Below are 17877 nucleotides of genomic sequence, written 5' to 3'. Positions count from 1 at the left end.
TTACTTAGTCTAGGGTGATTGGGTCATAAGGGCTGGCTCAAAAGAGACAAACCTTGGTGGACATTTAAAAATTATAACTGAAGAGCCACTGATGTAGTTCCCTTTCTCTAGTGTGTTCTTGTGTCGACAAGTTAAGAGAAACCCCTTTGGGAACAGTCACAGAGGGGCTAGGTAAGCCAACAGAAAACCACTGCTGGAGAGGCTAAGAGTAGAGATTAAATAAATGTATGCTGATGAAGAAGTATGTTATGATCCAAGGAAGACGTATAAAGCTAAAAAAAGAATTCATGGCCTTTTTTGTTGTTTGAAACTTTTATTTCTTTGAATACTTATATTTACGCTTTTGTCACTATCCACACTGTGGCTTTTTTGAAAAGCCTGAGCCCCTTTGTGGTTCTAGCCCTAGTAATCATCCCCTCACTCGTGGAATTCCTTTTCCCTTGTCTCTTTCCCTTTGTAAGGTTTGTATAAGATGAGGACCCTAGAAAAATCAATACTTCCTGTGAACTTGAGAGACTATATAAGCAGTGACCGAATCAGGCAGCTTAGGCAGGTAAAACCAGCAAGATGGTAGATACATTACGACCTCTTGGACCAAGGTATCGTGTTCACATCTGAAAGGTCACGCTGACTCACCAGTAGAATAAGGATTATGTAGGTGGACCCGGGTGAGGTAGGACTGTCCATAGGATTGTGTGAATTGTGGGAGGGGAGGCAGTATACAACATTCATGGATTAAACACCCAGCTAACTACTTTCCTGAAAATGGTCTAGGTTCTAAAAGACAAATACTGGTTTTTTTAACTTAGGAAGATTCAAGATGCTATGTTAGTTCTTACGGTTTAAAATGAAAGCAAATGGCTATGGTAACACAGAGGAGATAGCTAAACTGCACCAGTATATTGAAGACTTTTAAATTAAATTCTGAGTTACCTTACCTTATAAAAATACATGTCAGTATATTAAATACTTTCACAAAAATCTTTAACAAAGGTCCAGGGTGGGGAATATTTAAAAATACGTTTTTCTTGGATCAGCACCAAAAATATTAGTTTTCTGTACAACCCGTAACAGGTTTTTAAGTATAGTTAAAATTATTTCTGATAAAAATCACACACTCCACAGAAATCATTAAAGATCAACGCAAACACCTCTCAAAACACTCCTGACATCAAGGTCAGGCAATTCACTTGGAAGGAATTTATATAACGAGTACCACTGAATTTTTTGTTGTAAGATGTTTGATGTCAACTTTGTATTACGGGGATTTTTCACATCTCACACAGAAGAGGCACTGGTACTTTGAAACTTAAAGAAAAGGTTCAGAAGCATTAAGACTGAGGTGAAGAATTTGTGCAGCCTTCCACAATTTCAAAGAGGTACTGATAGATACTCGTCCTCCTGGCGATATCAAATGCTGTTTCTTCCAGGTTGTTCTTCAGACCTGGTTTGATGTAGCGGTTCATTAGGAGAAGTTCCAGGGTATCTTTGCTGTCTCTGTTCCCAGCAGCGAGATGTAAGGGGGTCAGGAGGCCTTTTGTTTGGGCATTGATATCTGCGTCATGCTGAAGCAAGAAGGAAGCTACTCTAGTATTATTCCACTTACAAGCACTGTGCAGGGGTGTCCAGCCATCCACGGTCACCGCGTGCACATCTGCTCCTTGTGCTATCAGCTCACGGACAACATTTAAGTGTCCACTGTAGGCTGCTCGATGAAGAGGGGTGTACTTATCCTCATCTCTAGTGTTCACATGAGTGGCCTTTTCAGCAAGCAGTCTCTGCACTGTCGCCAGCTGAGGAGAGAAAAAGACGTCTTTTAAAAATCCAGCTCAAACTGAAATGCACACCAAGAAAATTCAGCTGTCTAGTGGTGCTATTATAGATTTAATTAAGTTAAATAAAAACTTCCTTCTTAGCAGATGACTTTAAACTGAGAGTAAGATTTCGTTCTTGGAGGGAAGAGGGCAACTGATTTAAGAATGAACAAGTTGGTGTTAAACATAAACTGTTAATTCTAAGAATGTGATTCTCTATCAAACCATATATTTACTTCTTGTCCAATTAAGGCTTACTGCACAAACGCTTTAGTCCTACATGAGTAATACAGGCTATAGCTGTATTTTACATGTCAGCTGTGAAGAAAACATAGTAGTAGATTGATTTTTCAGTAGTAGGAGTAGTACACACATAAACACAATGTAAAAACTTTTAAAAATAAATTTCTTTATTAGAATACAATGGTAACGAAGAAATGTATAAAGAGCTCAATTCCTTCTAACTAAAACAACCTTAGACACGTGTTTTCAGGAAGTGATTTTTAGTTTGATCTATGGACCTCTGGTGGGATACAGTGTGCTCGTGTGCTAAAAAGCTATTCAAAAATGCAAGACCTTTTTAGTTATGAGTTTACTAACAGAGGCATGGGGGAACTTAGCAAAACAAGGCAGAAGTGGCTGAGTGGAAGTAGACTTTTGATGTTAAATTGGATCATCCTACTTGCACGATCCTGGGCAAATTAATATTCCTGAATCTCAATTTCTTAATCTATAAAAAGGAAGAATATTACCTATCTTATAGGGATATATGAGGATTAAATCAATAATGTAATAAGGCACATTGTATAATTGGAATTCAACAAAAGTTAGTTCCCATCCTCCCTTTCCTAAATATTTGTCTCTATGATGATCCTAACGATTTAATATAAATGATTTAAAAATAGAGATGATTGCTTGTGATCTTTATAGTTAATTATCCTTCAAGCCCCCCAAATACCTAATTCTTTGTAGCTTAAGATGTGCTTTCATGTACATTGCCTCATTTGATCCTCAAAAACCTGCATAAAAGAGGCAGGTATTATGGTGGCCATTTTTACTGATAATAGAGGTTCAGAAATAGGATTTGCCCAAAGTTGCAGACCAAGTAGAGGTTCAGGGAGAGGTGTTCTGGCTCCAAATCTAATACTTTTCCTACAATATTATTGTTTCTTTTTTAATTGATATATTTTTTTTACCCGATTTTTTTCGGCAGCCCAAAGGAGCAATTTGCTGGGATCTTTTTCCATTTTTTTTTCTTGCAATTGATACCACTCTTCAGTTTTTTCATCTTGCTCCTCATCTTCATCAGAATTCCCTACCCAGAGACTTTGGGTTCCAGTGGGAATAAGGTGTCCATGTGTTTCTAACAATTCAAGTTGGTTAAAGTGTTCAGAAAAGTCCAAGGAATTCTCTGGGTCTGGTTGGCCATCATCATTTACTTTCTCTTTTTCCATTCTTTACTACAATTTTAAATACAAAGCATTTCAAATGCCAGGGTATAAATAATCTTTTTAAAGATGAATTATGACTGCTTTATTTTATTCATCAAGATCTGAAAACACAAACAAAAATTATTAGCAAAACAGTAATTGAAGCTTTATCAAAAGCACAGACAAGTCTCGCAAACACACAAACTCTGTCTAAACGCTTTGGTGTTTCTTGACATCCTTTATATTCACTAAATGTTGGAGCTGATAGATTTTAGTTATCTATATCTTTAATGGCCTAATATTCATTTTGTTTTGTTTTCTTCTAACTCAGTGGCTATAATTGTACAGGCATACCTCGTTTTATTGAACTTCACTTTACTGTGCTTCACAGATGTTGCATTTTTTACAAATTGAAGGCAAGAACCTCCACCAGCAAAAAGATTACAATTGGCTTTATTGTGGTGGTCTGGAACCAAACTCACAGTATTTCCAAGGTATACCTGTACTTATTTTGAATCTAGTGGTTTAGATACTTTTGTATTATGATCAATACTTGAAGCTTTTAAATTTAATAAAGACAGACACATTCATGATTTTTATAAACTGGATATATGGATACGATACAGCAGAAACAAGAACTTTTAGCTCAAAGAATCAGGGATTCTCAGGGATGGAATAGCCTCTAAAGGACATCTGTCCCAAACTCTTATCAGGACAGATATCTTTATCATGACATCTGTAATAATTATCCTTTTACTATTTTAATAATTTCAGGCTTGGAAAAATTCACTGCTTTAAAAGTGTTTCTATTCATTGATAGACAACTATAGTTCTTAATTAACTTCTTGTTTCGTAACCGAATTTTGGCTATCATTCACTCCTTCGTTCAACAAATATAAGCAGAATGCCTGGTATGTGCCAGTCTCTGGGTAATGAACAAAGTCCATGTCTTAACCTCAAGAAGCTTACTGTCTAGTTGGGGTGACTAGCAAAGACAGAGGGATAAGCGTATGACAGGGCCACGTCCAGACACAATGAGTGTTGAAGAGTCATAATTAACCCAGTCCTAAAGGATCAGAGGGCTTCCCAAAGGAAATGCTTATTCTGCTAGGCTGCCATATTAATTTATAAACCAGTATCAGCTCAGAGTTACACAGTATATTAAACTTTAACCAAAGAAAATAATAGATATTTTAAAAATACCACTTCTATTTATTGGAGTGATCACTATTATCAGGTTTACAAAAGTCCAATCACCATGTTTTACACCTGAAACTAATATAATACTGTATGTCAACTGTAATTGAAAAATGTGTTTATAAAAATACCATTTCTCAGCCTCCCAACCGTACTATTTGTTGCAATCTTACCAGTCTTGTAGAGAGCTCTTCTCAGATGTTACCTCTTTCGTTAGGTCTTTCCTGATCCTCCAAATTAGATCTCTTAACTTTTTTTGTGCTACATATTGTCTTATTTCACCACTAATTTTGTTCTTGTTTTAGCTGCTTAAAAGATTGTAAGTTTAAGGACAGGGATTATATTTAACTTGTATTTATGTCCCACTTTCATACAGCAGGCATTCAGAAATACAAAATTAAATTTAATTAAAACCCTATCACTTGATTTTGACTGGAATGGATTCTGAGAAGTTTGAGTTAGTTAGACCCCTAAGAAATTTCTTTCTTTCTACCTAGTTTTGTAAGCTTAATAGTATTCAATCCTAATGCAGCATTAGATTGTATCACTAGTGTCAAGAGCATGAAGCTTAAGTTTAAATCTATCACGCATGACTGGTACCTTCTCTGGGCTTATTACTTCATTGCAAAAATGTAAGGATTTCACTAAAGAATTTCCGAGGCCTGTCCAGCTTTTCAGGCTACCAGAGACACATCAGAATTTTCTCGTTTTAACAGTTCCCACTTTTTTCTTTATTCTCAAACTAGTCTCTGAATCTTGCAACTCAAAAGTGATCAGACATCAAAACATAAGACAATCCCAGTAAATGACATAAAGTTCACGCGTTAATTGTATCAAATTATAGCATAGCTCTAGGCCCCCTTTTCCTTTTTATAAAGCCTCCCTTTCTATCAGTCTTTCATGTACTGCTCCAGATACAATACATTACATATAAAATTTTCTCGGTGAATTTGATTTTAAAAGTCAAAGCCAGGTCCATCTCCGATTCAGGATTTAAAAGGTGACTCAGGAAGGAGTCTTACTTGATGATGTCCCACCGGGAAGAAATACGGTACGTGTCTTAACTTAAAAGGACACGTTCCATTTTGAAAGGGATCTAATTTGCCAGCTCCTCACAAACAGCTCAGGGACAGGTAGGGCCATAAACCCCATTTTACAGGTGAAGGCGCTGAGGTTCGGAGAGATTAACACAACTTGCCCTCGATCAAGGAACTGCCACGGAACCGAGAGCCCAGCTTTCCCAAATCCAGATGCGCACTGTTGTTTCCTGCACCATGTTTTGGTGCTGCCAGCACAAAGCAATGCAGATGCGCTGAACCCGAGATCCGGGGCTAAGCAGGGAAAGGCGTGTGACACCGAGGAGCCGAATGTTCTACCTCCGGGGAGCGGGCCTCCGGCAACGGCCGCTCCCTCCGCAGGCCCGGGCGTCGCTCCAACGGCCTTCCACACAGCCAAGAGCGGAGTCGCGCTTCCAGCCCTGCCCGGGACCCACGACGCCGCCGCGGTCCACAGGTAACCCACCCCTACAGGCCCAGGAGGTCTTAGGTGGCACAGGGCCACATGGAAGCGTGGTCCCGGGGAAGGCAGAGCTACCCACCTCGCACACCCGACAACCGCCGCCGCAGACCTCGCTTCCGGGGTTCGTCCCCTCGGCCCTCAGGATTGGCTCCTGTTCGAGGGCGGAGCCTCGCTGCTGTTTTCCTTGCTCTCACACGGCTTTCGGCAGCCAATGAAAACCGAAGAGGGCTGAAAGCGTTGCGTCATCAGCAAGGTCTCGCGAGAGAAAGCACTGCTTTTCCTCTCGCGCGTAATTCGGGTTCACGGCCTAGCGGGTTCTGGGAGGCGATCTCAGGCGGTGCTCTCTGCAGCGATCGCGGGCCGTGCCGTGGCTTCTCTGCTCACGAGTATCGCTCCTTCGTCCCGGGTAAATGACAACCTCGGGTCCCGGTGGGGGGGCTTTGGAGAGTCTAAGTGGGAGGTGATTTAGGAATCGAACCCGCCTCCTATCTGTGCAGGAACCCGGGCGTAACCCCCGAGTGGATCGAGCCTCTGGGAAGAATGGGCCGCGTGGGCTGGGGAGGGGTGCTGGACGCGGTCTGGCTCCTAGGAGTCCAGGGGTGGGGGCATATTGAGGTTTGCAATCCCCAAGAAACTGGGAATCTGGACGTGGTAGGGGTGGTTTCGCGCCAGCAGCGGCTCCTCCCCAAATGTGCTGGCGATTTTCACTGGTTCTAGTGGCGCCTCGAGGGGTTTCTCCGCAGACCACGTGTCTCTGTTTATTTACGTTAGTTTTAAACTTGGGGCCATTCTCTTTCCAAAACAAGCCCATGCCTTTAGAAAATGTGGAGTGTGAGTGGAAGTACCTCCAGGGTCGCCTCCGTGCTCCGGAGTAGCATCTACACGCGCCTTAAAACGTTTCTGTACATCCCGAGTGTTGGCGCCGAGCCTTAAGGACTGTGTGTGACCCTTGTTGCCCATTCATTTGAAGTTTCCCACCGGGCGGGGAAAAGGAGAATAGGAAGTGAGCTTCCTCTGAATGGTGAACCTAGAGTGGCGCTGAAGATGCGCCGTTTTCTATAATTGACTCTTAAAAAGTATAGGAGGTGCTTGGGTGAAAATGAAACTCTTGACAAAATGGACAGTCTGCTTGTTTGCAATGTGTGTTTTATAGTAACATATTTTTGCTTTTAGAATTTGGAATCGAGTGAGTTCTGTGACGTTTCAGCGCAGAACCCAGTGGTACTTGGAGAGGAAGCTGGTCCTAGAGGAGGAGCTGGACCGATCATAGAAATGAGCCGTTCAGATGCCCTGTAAGCAGCTGTCTTCTGGAATCTTCTTTGTTGCTTAGGGTTTCTAAAGGTCATCAACTATGATCACCCTAAAAAAAGAAAATATTTAATGAATTAGTCAATAGAGAGCATGACTATGAACAGAAGTGACAGTCACCAAAAGAATATTTGGAATGGTTAAAATTCATACTATAATGCTTTATTAACTAAAAGATCATATACAGCTATAGATTGGGTCTTGCAGTAATTTGGTATATGTTGCTATTGTATGTACGTTTATGTTCTTAGTTTGTGTCTTAAAATATTGAAGCTGTAAATATTCTTGAACTTTTATGACAAAATCTGAGTAGTCAAGACAAGTCTGTTGTACAGATTTTTAGAGAAGTAAACGGCTCTAGTATGGAATAAATCAGAAATGAATTTGAGTAAAATGAAAGTGAATAAAAGGACAAGAAACAGTTATGTGGAAAAAGCTTTAGACTTGGATCTTAATTCCTTGCTTAAAATACTGTGACCTGGGGCAAATTAGCAGTCTTCTAAACTGCTTCAGTTTCTTCATTTGTATAATTGGAATAAAAATGCCTTTCTCAGATTAATTTTGATGTTTACATGAGAGACTCATGGGAAAATACTATATAAGTTGCTATGGAATCATAGGGTAGTAATTTGATCTGAAAGTATTCTGTGTGTACCTAGTAGTCAGTACTATGTGCATATCGTTTTTAAAGTTTCTGAAGATAAATCTTTTCTGGAAAAATATCTTGTAAATAAAGGTTTGAATTTTGGAGATATATATGAAAGATTTTTTTTTAAGTTCAATATGGTTCCAAGAAAATAGCCTGAGTTTTAATCCTAAGCTTTAGTCTTGTTTCTACCCTGTAGTTGTGCAATAACTCAGTTAATTCTCAGTGTTTAGCCTTCTCATTTTTCAGAAATAATACCTACCTCTTTACATGTGAGTTGATATGAGAGTATAGATACAAAAAATATTTTAAAGAATGTTAAAAATTACATTAAGTTTAAGAGAATATTAATAACATACATTATTGCTTCACATGAAAATACCTTTGAATACTACCAGATTTTTTTTTTTTTTTAAGATTTTATTGGGGAAGGGGAACAGGACTTTATTGGGGAACATTGTGTACTTACAGGACTTTTTTTTCCAAGTCAAGTTGTTGTCATTTCAATTTTGAATACTACTAATTTTAAGTGGAATTGTAAATAATTGTTTTGTTACTTGACCATTGTAAACAAAAAACTAACTTTGTACAAAGAAATAGTCAAGCAAGTGTCTTCAGGGGCCTGAACTAGCTTATTAAGAAAAATTCTACTTATAAAGTAAGAGGAAGGGCTTTCTGGTTACCTCTGATTTTTTTTCCTGGAAGAGTGCAAAATAGGTACATAGCAATTTTAGATACGAGGTCAAATCTTGGGTTTTTGCTGTGGAACAGAATGGGAAAACAATCAAGTTTTCAGCTCCACGGTATAAATGAGTATATAAAACTGGTTGTAACAAGGCTGTAAATTTTTGAAGTAGTCACAGGCCTTTTAAAAACTCATGTACATTTGTTCTGTATTGAATTAGTGGTAGGCAGACTATGTGAAGTTAAAGAGCTGTTAAATACTTGATATTTTCAGAGGTAAGACTAGAAAAGTGGCTTTATTTCATAACTGTTGTTGTTTTATAAAGTTAGGTTTCAATTTGCTTGAACATCTTTTTAATATATTGAAACACTTCTTTTTTTAATACAGTGATGATGAAAATACATTTAAAATCTTAGTGGCAACGGACATTCATTTGGGATTTATGGAGAAAGATGCAGTCAGAGGAAACGACACGTTTGCCACACTTGATGAAATTTTAAGACTTGCCCAGCAAAATGAAGTGAGTTTGGTTTACATTTTTACAGTTTATACAGTGTTCCCTTACTTAGCAGTCTTTTTTCCTCTCTTAAAATTAGAGGTTTGTTTTATAGGCTCATGTTACCTGCTTAAATATCAATATACTAAAAACTCAAAGCAGGTCTTGTGTGCTTTGTGCCCTTAATTCAAGTAGGAGCTACTTTTGTAAATAGTCTTAAAAAATTTACAAATATTTATGGGGTGTTTTCTGAGTGCAGGATCCTGTGGCAATTTCTGTTTGAAATATAAAGATGACAGTCATAGTTTCTATTTTCAAAGAACAGTTTGCGGACCGGTATGTGAGATAAGACAACTGTCCAAAATGCTCAGAGGCAATGTCATTTGTGGTAAGAGCCATAAGAAAACTATAAACAGCCTTTCCTGGGAGTTTAGAGGTGGAAGAGATCATATTTAGATGAGGATAGTGAGATGAGTTTAATCTTGGACTTTGAAGGCTTTTGGTAGGTGAAGAGCATAGAGACTTTGAAAGCTTTTGGCAGGTGAAGAGGATAGAGAATGTACATTTCACAGGAAGCAGGAGGAAGGCCTCAGAATTGTATGTTAGGGAAACAGCAGCTCTGTTTGGCTCACTGGGAGACCATGTTTTAGAAAGTATGCTGAAAGACCAGAAATGTGGTTTGAGCTGCATTAATAAGAGCTTCAAATGCCTGATTGAGGAGTTTGTACTCCATCTCCTTCTGGCGATGGAGTATAGCCTGAGTTGGAGACCACTTTGAGGGTTTTTCAAAGTTGTAGCATGGGATGGAAAAGTGGAAGTGAATGTGAGAAATATTCCCAAAATAGGGTTTGCCTACTTTGGTTAGTTGTAGGGGTAGGGATGAGGGAAAAGGGGATGGCAGTGACTCTGAAGTTTAAGTTTGGGTGAATGGTGGTAGCAATAATAGAAATAGGTTCTAAATAAGGAAGCGGGGGGAACAGCCGGGAGCTCCTGGGTTCTGAATGCCCAGTTCCCAGAGCTGTTAGAAAATCGTGCTGTGGCAGCTCCAGCGGGTGCTTGAGGATACAGATACTGAGAAACACGTACAGGCACATTGTGGTCAGGCAGCTGCTGCGCTTGATTTTTATTATTATTATTTTTAAACGCAGCTGCAGGTGCTCCTCACTAGTGATTTCCTGCCCTGCATTTTTTTTACTTCACATGGCAGGAGCTTCACTATGTCATCGACAATCACTAAAACCAGTATAATTTTTAATGCTTACGTGGGAATCTTTCAGTTTTCCTGAATCGTATTTTAACACTACCTGTGTTTTCCAGTGTTGCACCTTCTTTGTGCCACGTTGCTCACTCAGGAAGTGGGTGTTGTGGAAATGAACCCCACCCAAATAAAGACACCCAGAGACCACTGTAGCATGGGGTTCACCCACCATCCCTTGTGTTCGGTAGAGACTGTAAGGCAGGCAGGGAATGGGGCGATTTATAGTGAAAATAGGAAGGTTCTCATTGGAGGTTATGGTCTGGGGGCAAAAAAGAGAAACACAGTCATTAGCCAACCGTGTGGGCTTGCTACCACAGAGATTGTGGGTCAGAGTTCCTCCGTCATGTAGTCTGGCTTTCGTCTCTGAATATTCATTGCCTATGTGTCTCTACGTCTGTCTTGTCTCTACATAGCTCCCTGACCATGGGTAGAGCTTGATGAGAGTCCAAGGGCATTCCATGCAAAGGCTTTGAGTTCATGCTCTAAGTTCCTTTGCAGGTAGAGTTGTGCTAACCACTTACACTCACAACAGCAAGGGTCAAAGTGCAGATTTACTTTTGACGTCAGCCATGCCGTTTCTGTTTTTATAAAAATATAAATCTGATTGGGAGTAAACCCAGAATCCGTTGTTATTAATGTTGTAAACTGGGTTCCCAAACCCAGTTCCATAGTAGGGCAGGGAGTATTTTCCCCCACCAACAATTTTCATACACCAGCAAGGTCTCAACTCAATCCTGACGCCATCTACCCGGCGATGGCATCAGATTCCACAGATTAAGGGTTTAGTCCTACAAGACACATTCTTCAGATTGCCGGCCCAGGCTCTGTGCTTCTCACCAGCTGGATATAGCTTGGCGGTTCCAATGACCACCTCCAACTCAGAATACCATTTGTAAGCCCACATTGTTACCTGCACTTCTGACCCCACTGGCTATAAATCAGAGGTTCCCACACACCCTCCTTGGGTTCAATTAATTTGCTAGATCAGAGAAACGTGTTACTTGGCTAGATCACTGGTTTACTCTAAAAGGATAAAAATAAATAAATAAAAATATAAATACGGAAGAGGTACTTCTCTATGAATTCTGATATAGACTATTTGAGTTGGGAGATTCCAATAGGATGTTCAAGGAAACATTCCAGCAGACAGTTGAAACGTCAGTGCCAGAGAGAGCTGGGGAATAAATGTAAATGCTGGTGACTTGCAAATTAATATCTTCAACTTTGACTTTTTCCTCAGAGTTGTAATCAGTTTATCTACAAGTCCATTGGTTTTTCCTCCTGAAAATATATGGAACGTTTCCACTACTCCATTTTCATGCCTACAAACTTAGTCCAAAACTTTTATCATATTTTGTTGGACCGCAGTAGCTCCCCCTTGGTCTTTCAACAGCCATCCTTTCCCCCTACATCTGTTCAGCATAGCAGCTAAAGTGAACTGTTAGAATCATAAATCGGATCACATCACTGCTGCTTAAAATCTTGCAAGTGGCCTTCCACTGAATCGAAAATGAAATTGAAACTACAAGGCTCAACTTGATCTGGTCCCTGCTAGGATACTTCATCTCCTTACAACTCTGCCGTGTTCACTGTGCCCCATCCACACTGGCATGTTCTGTTCTGAGACCTCTGCGTGTCTGATTCTCTCTGCTTACCGCGTCTTGATCTTGGCAGGCTTGGCTTCTCAGTGCAAGTTTGATCTTTCTGGTGAGGTCTTCCCCAATATCTCCAAACACTCTTTTATCACATTACTCTGTTTATTTTTTCATAGCACTATCTGAAATAATTGGTTAAATTGTTTAATGTTTATTATCTGTCTTTTCCTCTAGAAGATAAGTAAACTCCATAAGAGTGAAAAATATTTTCTGTTTGTTCATGCTGTGTCCTAGTACCTAGAAGGGATCTAGCAAGCAGTAGGTTCTCATATAGTTGATAATGAATGAGGGAATGTTTAGAATTATTTCCTTTTAAGATGGATTCCTCTTTCCCTGAGGGCAGACAAACTTGCAGCCAAAGGAGGTCTGTTTCCTGACAGTGAATCCTGTGTCCTTTCTTTTCTAACTCTTAGGTGCTAAAATATTTCTTTCCCTGAGCAGAAGCTTTTTCCCCCCACTCTGTCCTTTCCTTCTATTTCCTCATGTTTCCCTTCCCCACATCCCTTAATGTTAACTGCCCCCACCGCAGCCCTATGATGGTACTTCCAGATACATAGTATTGTATTTACTTGTCTTGCTGATTTTTTAAGCCCTCTATTTGTGGGCCTATGCCAGCTAACCAGTTTATTTCTACTCCTTAGTTCTTTTTTTTTTTTTAACTTTCAATTTTGAAGCAGTGTCAATCCTACAAAAATGTTACAAGAATAGTACAAAGGATTCCTTACTTTTCACCCAGATATTCCTACATTTTACCACATTTGCTTTATGCTTTCTCTTTACACACACACACACACACACACACATTTTCTGAACCATTTGAGAGTAAATCACATATATAACAACCGTGTACTTATCAAAACCAGGAAATTAATATTGAGTCAATGCTATCCTGTAATTTTAAGATGTTATCGATTGTCTCAGTAATGGCATAGCAATTGGGGCAGATGGGTAATAATCAAGTCCCTATCCAGGATTACATTCTGCATTTAGTTGTCATGTCTCTTGTAATCAGACTAAGGTACATTTCCTTAGTCTGCCTTTGTCTTTCATGACTGACATTGTTGAAGAGCACAGGCCAGTTATTTTGTAGAATATTCTTCAGCTGAATATGTCTGGCATTTCTTTATGATTAGATTCACTTTTGGCAGGAAAAACCACTAAAGCAAGTTGTGTCCTTCTCAGTGTTCCCTGGAGTCACAAACCAGTTTTTAAAATATTAGAAAAAATTTGTTACTTGTGGTAAAATATGCATAGCAAAATTTATCATCTTAACCATTTTTAAGTGTATACCTCAGTAGCATTAAGCACGTTCACATCGTTGTGTAACCAATCTCCAGATCTTTTTCATTTTGCAAAAGTGAAACTACCTTTTAAACAACTATTTCTTACCTCTTTCTCCTAAAATTATTTTTAATTTGTTTTGTTTTGTTCTATACTGTTGATTACTGTCATTTTCTTCTTTTACTTAAATCATGTTCATTTTTGAAGACCTAACTGAAATTCCACATTTTTATTAAAGCTTCCCTGACTACTGCAGAAGTGGAAAACTTTCCCCTTCCTCCTGTCTAGGTTCTTTGACTGGTCTGATAATTAAATTGACATGAGACAGAATAATAAGAGAAAACAAATTTCATATATGTGAGAGTCCCATAAAAATATTAGACTCCCTAGTAGTCAGGTAATTGAGGCTTATGTGCCTCAAGAAGAAGACGGTTGGTTGTCTGGGGCACTAAAGTGGAGGAAGGCACAGGAAGATGGGATGAGCAAATGTTCAGTAAACAAGTATCTGCCATACAGATAAGTTATCTCTGATAATAACTCCTTCCTAGTATAGGTTACCTACGAAATCCTTTTAGGCAGTTCAGGGAGAGGTAAAACAGTTTTTCCTGAGTCTGCTGGGTCTTATCTGTCTTCAGCTCAAAACAATCACACACACCAAAGTGGCACATTTTGTGGGGGAGCATTCTCCCCCTCACTGCTATAGCCCACATCAAGTTTCTTTAGGCAGATTATACACTTCTTGAAAGCGTTGGACTTTTTTTCTGTATGATTTTCCTCCTTCTGTCTGGTTGCTCCTATAATGTTCTTCCTCAAATCTGACTTATCCTTCATAGTGCAACTCAGATGCCACCGTGTGTTAGCACATCCCTCCCAGACTCACTGTTCTCAGACAAATTTTCGCCCCTTAGTTAGAATTCATTGTAATGTCATCTCTGCTCCTGGTTTGTTCATATATCCATTCTAGTGCACTTCAGAGCCTGACTTCAGATGCGTAACAGGTTGTCTCCCATTAGATTTTGGACATTTTTTAGAATAGGGATTGTATTTTATTCGTCATTGTATCCTCAGGGTAGTATAGGGTAATGCATATTGTCAGTGTTTCATGAGGGCAGGGACATCATCTATTTTGTAGATTGCTATTTCTTCAGCTGCCAGTGCCCATGGGAACTCTAATGATGAATGAATTGAATGTATAATTTGGATTGAATTGGCTATCTCTCTGTTAAAGTGCTAAGTTTGTTTGATTTGATTGACAAAAAAAGAAATATGATCACTTTGGGTTGCATGAGTCAGAGTCTTGGTATAATAATTTGAAGATGGATTTTTGAAGGTGGGCTTGGAACTTAAGTTGGAGTCAGATTAGTAATCACCAAATTGGAATGGAATGTCCTTTGAATGAATAAAATTTTAAAGTTCCATATATAATAGTATTATATATGATATTTTGTTCTCTTTCATCTATAGTTTAAAAACTTTTAACTATAAAACATAATTAATTTTAACACTATTTTCTGTTGATTAGGTGGACTTTGTTTTGTTAGGTGGTGACCTCTTTCATGAAAATAAGCCTTCAAGAAAAACACTACATACCAGCCTTGAGTTATTAAGAAAATATTGCATGGGTGATCGTCCTGTACAGTTTGAAATTATCAGCGATCAGTCAGTCAACTTTGGTTTTAGTAAGTAAGTATTGTTAAGTGCTGACATGAATATTTCCTTGTGTATAATATTGTCTAAGACATAAACACTTTAACAATTAGTCATTTCACCTTTTATAAGCTATTTTCATAGTAAGTATAGTTCTTTGAATTTTCTGTACGTCTTTATATTAATTTGTATTAACCTAGTAATGGTGGGACTGTGTATCTTCTCAAATTTTTATTGCACGTTTTGGTATCCTCTTCTGTTCATGCTTTGTCCATTTTAAAAATTGGAACTTTTCTATATTGCTACTGACTTTGCCGAAGTTATTTATATATTCTAGATACTAAACCTTTGTCAGGTATGTATTTTTTTTCCCAATCAGTGGATTATCTTTTGATTTTGTTTGTGGTGACTTTTGTTGACTGAAATATTTAATTTTGATATAGTCAAATGTGGTACTCTTTTAAAAAAAAAAAAAAGATTTGTGCTTTTGGGACTTATTTACGATAGCCATCTAGAACCCCATGTCATAAAGATACTCTCATTTTTTTTCTTAAACATTGTATTAGGTGGGGATACCACATTGCAGTTGAAATGGTCTGTTAGTCTTCTTCAGCCTATGCCAGTTTCTCTCTCTTTCCTTGTCTTTCATGACCCTGATACTTTTGAAGTGTACTGGTCAGATATTTTACAGAATGGCCCTCAATTTGGATTTTTCTCATGATTTGACTAGGATTATGGGTTTTGGGGGAAGAATATTCCACAGGGGTCACGTGTTCTTCTCACAGCATGTCAGGGGTACATGCTATTGACGTGCTTATCACTGGCGAGGTTAACATCCATCTCTTCCTTAGGGTGGTGTCTGCCAGGTTTCTCCGCTGTCAAGTTACTATTTTTCCCTTTCTATACACTGTTAGAAGGGAGTCGCTAAGTCCAGCCTGCACTCAAAGGGGGAATTACGTTCCATTTCCAACAGAGAGGAAGGAGTGTCAAAGAATTTATAGCCACGGTTAAAACTACTGTAACTATTAGCTTGGTGCGAAAGGAATTGTGGTTTTGCAATTATTTTTTAACCTTTTAAACCACAATTACTTTTGTACCACCTAATAGTAAATATTTGGGGGGAGATGTTTTGAGGCTATGCAACTGTTCTGTTTCTCCTTAAATTTTGTCCACTAATTTTAGCATTCATGAGTGGCTCTTGCCTATAGTAATTATACTTGTGATATTCTAATGGTGATTTTCTATGTCCCACATTCTTTCTACATGTGTTGATTGGAATTCTTCTGTAAGGAAGATTTGTCCCTTCTGTAAGGAAGATTTGTTTATTTATGCAATTGTCTATGTCTATGTACAGTTTGTTTACGTCAGTATGAACTCATTGTTTATATCATTTTTTCCTCTTTGAGTTATAATTTAATACTATTGTAATCCGTTCTGTTGCTCAAATGAATTGTACCAGCTTTAGCCATTGGGTGTGCTTTCAGATTGGCTCCTGTAATCTTTTTACATACCCACAATCCAGAAGTAACCTCAATGTATATAGGAATTTAGTATTTGATAAAGGTGGCGATCTCGTATCTCCACGAAAAATACGGATTATTCAATAAAAGTACTAGAAGAAACCGTTATTCATTTTTTGAACATCTAGCTGTGGAAAAGGCTTTTCTAAGTATGGCATATACTAGGAGCCTTAAAGGAAAAGATTGGTAATTTTGTCTTTGTAAAAGTAAATTTCTGCATGGCAAAAACTGCCCAAAGCAAAGTCAAAAGGCAGTTCAACCAGGAGGAATATTTGCAGCTAATTACAAATTAATATCTGATGTTTCCAGTAGATTAATAGTTCTTTCAAGTCAATAGAAATATCCATGAGTAAATTTAAAAAATAGGTAAAGAATGTGGACATGGTTCACAGAAAAGGAAATAAAGTGGCATTTAAACATATTAAAAGAATATGAAAGATAGAAGATGAAGCTCATTCATAAGAACGATACAAAATGAAGTATACTGAAGTATTTTGCTATCAGATTGGCATAGGTGAGTGATTCACAGTTCTGATGCACATTATAGTTACTTAGGAATCTTAAAAATAATACTTATGCCCAGTCTCCAGGCCAGTTAATCTCTCTGAGTGCTTCATGGGCATTGGTAATTTCTTAAAAGATTCCTAGATAACTCTAACATGCGTTAGCATTTAGAACCACTGGCATAGATTTGAAAGCTTGATAAAGTATCATGTGAGTGGAATAAGGGTAGACTGTCTCTCTTATGCATTGCCATTGTATTGTGTGTAAATTTGTATAACCTTTATGGAAGGAAATTGGCAATAGCTCCAAATTTATATCTGCACACATATCCTTTGACCTAACAATTCCCTTCTAGACATTTTCCTATCCTCTTAAAAGGGCAACTCTGTATGCAATTACTCACTGGCGCCTTATTTGTAAAACAAAAGACTGGAAATGGTCTAAATATCCATTGGTAGATAACTACTTAAAAGCATTATAATAAACAATACAGTGGAGTCCTGTCCCGCCCAGAAAAGAACAAGGAAATTATGCCCTGATGCAGAATGATTTCTAAGGTATGTTAAATGATGAAAGCAGGGTATAGTAATTTATATCCTGCTATCATTTGTGTAAAAAGGAAGATGTATTAATTTACCTGTACAGGTAAGAGATAGTTTTGCAAAGGTACGCTAGAAACTGCTAACATTTGCCCTGAGAAGAGGAGCTAGACAACGAGGGACAGGAGTGGGTGGGAGACAAAGTTGTTGAGCTGGAGTTTTTACTCTGGTCTCTTGGATTCCAAAGTGGATGTATTTCTTGCCCTCCCTTTTCTACAAATAAAAAACCTTATTCAAACGCTTTGTAAAATTGTGAAAACCTTTTAACTTCCCATTGATTAGATATACCACTCTTTCAGACAATACGCAGCATCTTCTA

The 17877-nt window shown here is 38.4% G+C and overlaps 2 protein-coding genes across 3 annotated transcripts in view; one reads left to right on the top strand and one right to left on the bottom strand.

Moving 5' to 3' along the window:
* Positions 1 to 299: 299 nt before the first annotated feature.
* ANKRD49 (ankyrin repeat domain 49) lies at positions 300 to 6105 on the bottom strand. Of its 2 annotated transcripts, none has more exons than XM_081064036.1 (3): positions 6039 to 6105; positions 3011 to 3366; positions 300 to 1793 (listed from the first exon to the last, which is right to left on the bottom strand). In XM_081064036.1, the coding sequence occupies exons 2-3, from the start codon at positions 3266 to 3268 to the stop codon at positions 1332 to 1334; spliced, it is 720 nt and encodes a 239-aa protein (XP_080920162.1). In that variant the 5' UTR covers positions 3269 to 3366; positions 6039 to 6105; the 3' UTR covers positions 300 to 1331. The 2 variants fall into 2 exon arrangements, with proteins under 2 accessions (XP_080920162.1, XP_080920163.1); XM_081064037.1 differs by having other exon boundaries at positions 5818 to 6071.
* A 99-nt stretch (positions 6106 to 6204) lies between these two features.
* The window catches only part of MRE11 (MRE11 homolog, double strand break repair nuclease), a 60948-nt gene continuing 49275 nt past the window's right edge, over positions 6205 to 17877 (top strand). The window contains exons 1-4 of the mRNA XM_081064914.1: positions 6205 to 6365; positions 7133 to 7251; positions 8986 to 9118; positions 14811 to 14971. Coding sequence (XP_080921040.1) covers positions 7232 to 7251; positions 8986 to 9118; positions 14811 to 14971 — 314 coding nt within the window. The 5' untranslated portion in view covers positions 6205 to 6365; positions 7133 to 7231. The remainder of the gene's footprint in view (positions 6366 to 7132; positions 7252 to 8985; positions 9119 to 14810; positions 14972 to 17877) is intronic.

The sequence above is a fragment of the Rhinolophus hipposideros genome (assembly GCF_964194185.1).
Source record: "Rhinolophus hipposideros genome assembly, chromosome: 10".
Lineage (NCBI taxonomy): Eukaryota > Metazoa > Chordata > Mammalia > Chiroptera > Rhinolophidae > Rhinolophus > Rhinolophus hipposideros.
The sequence above is the reverse complement of the archived record's forward strand: the minus strand, read 5'-3'. Positions and strand labels throughout refer to the sequence as shown.

Bases quoted from the DNA above. Each gene is read 5' to 3' on its own strand.
- ANKRD49 (XM_081064036.1), bottom strand. From the start codon at position 3,268: ATGGAAAAAGAGAAAGTAAATGATGATGGCCAACCAGACCCAGAGAAT. The intron at 1,794-3,010 runs GTAAAAAAAATA...TTCTCTCCTCAG, and splicing joins GGGCTGCCGAAAAAAATCGG to CTGGCGACAGTGCAGAGACT.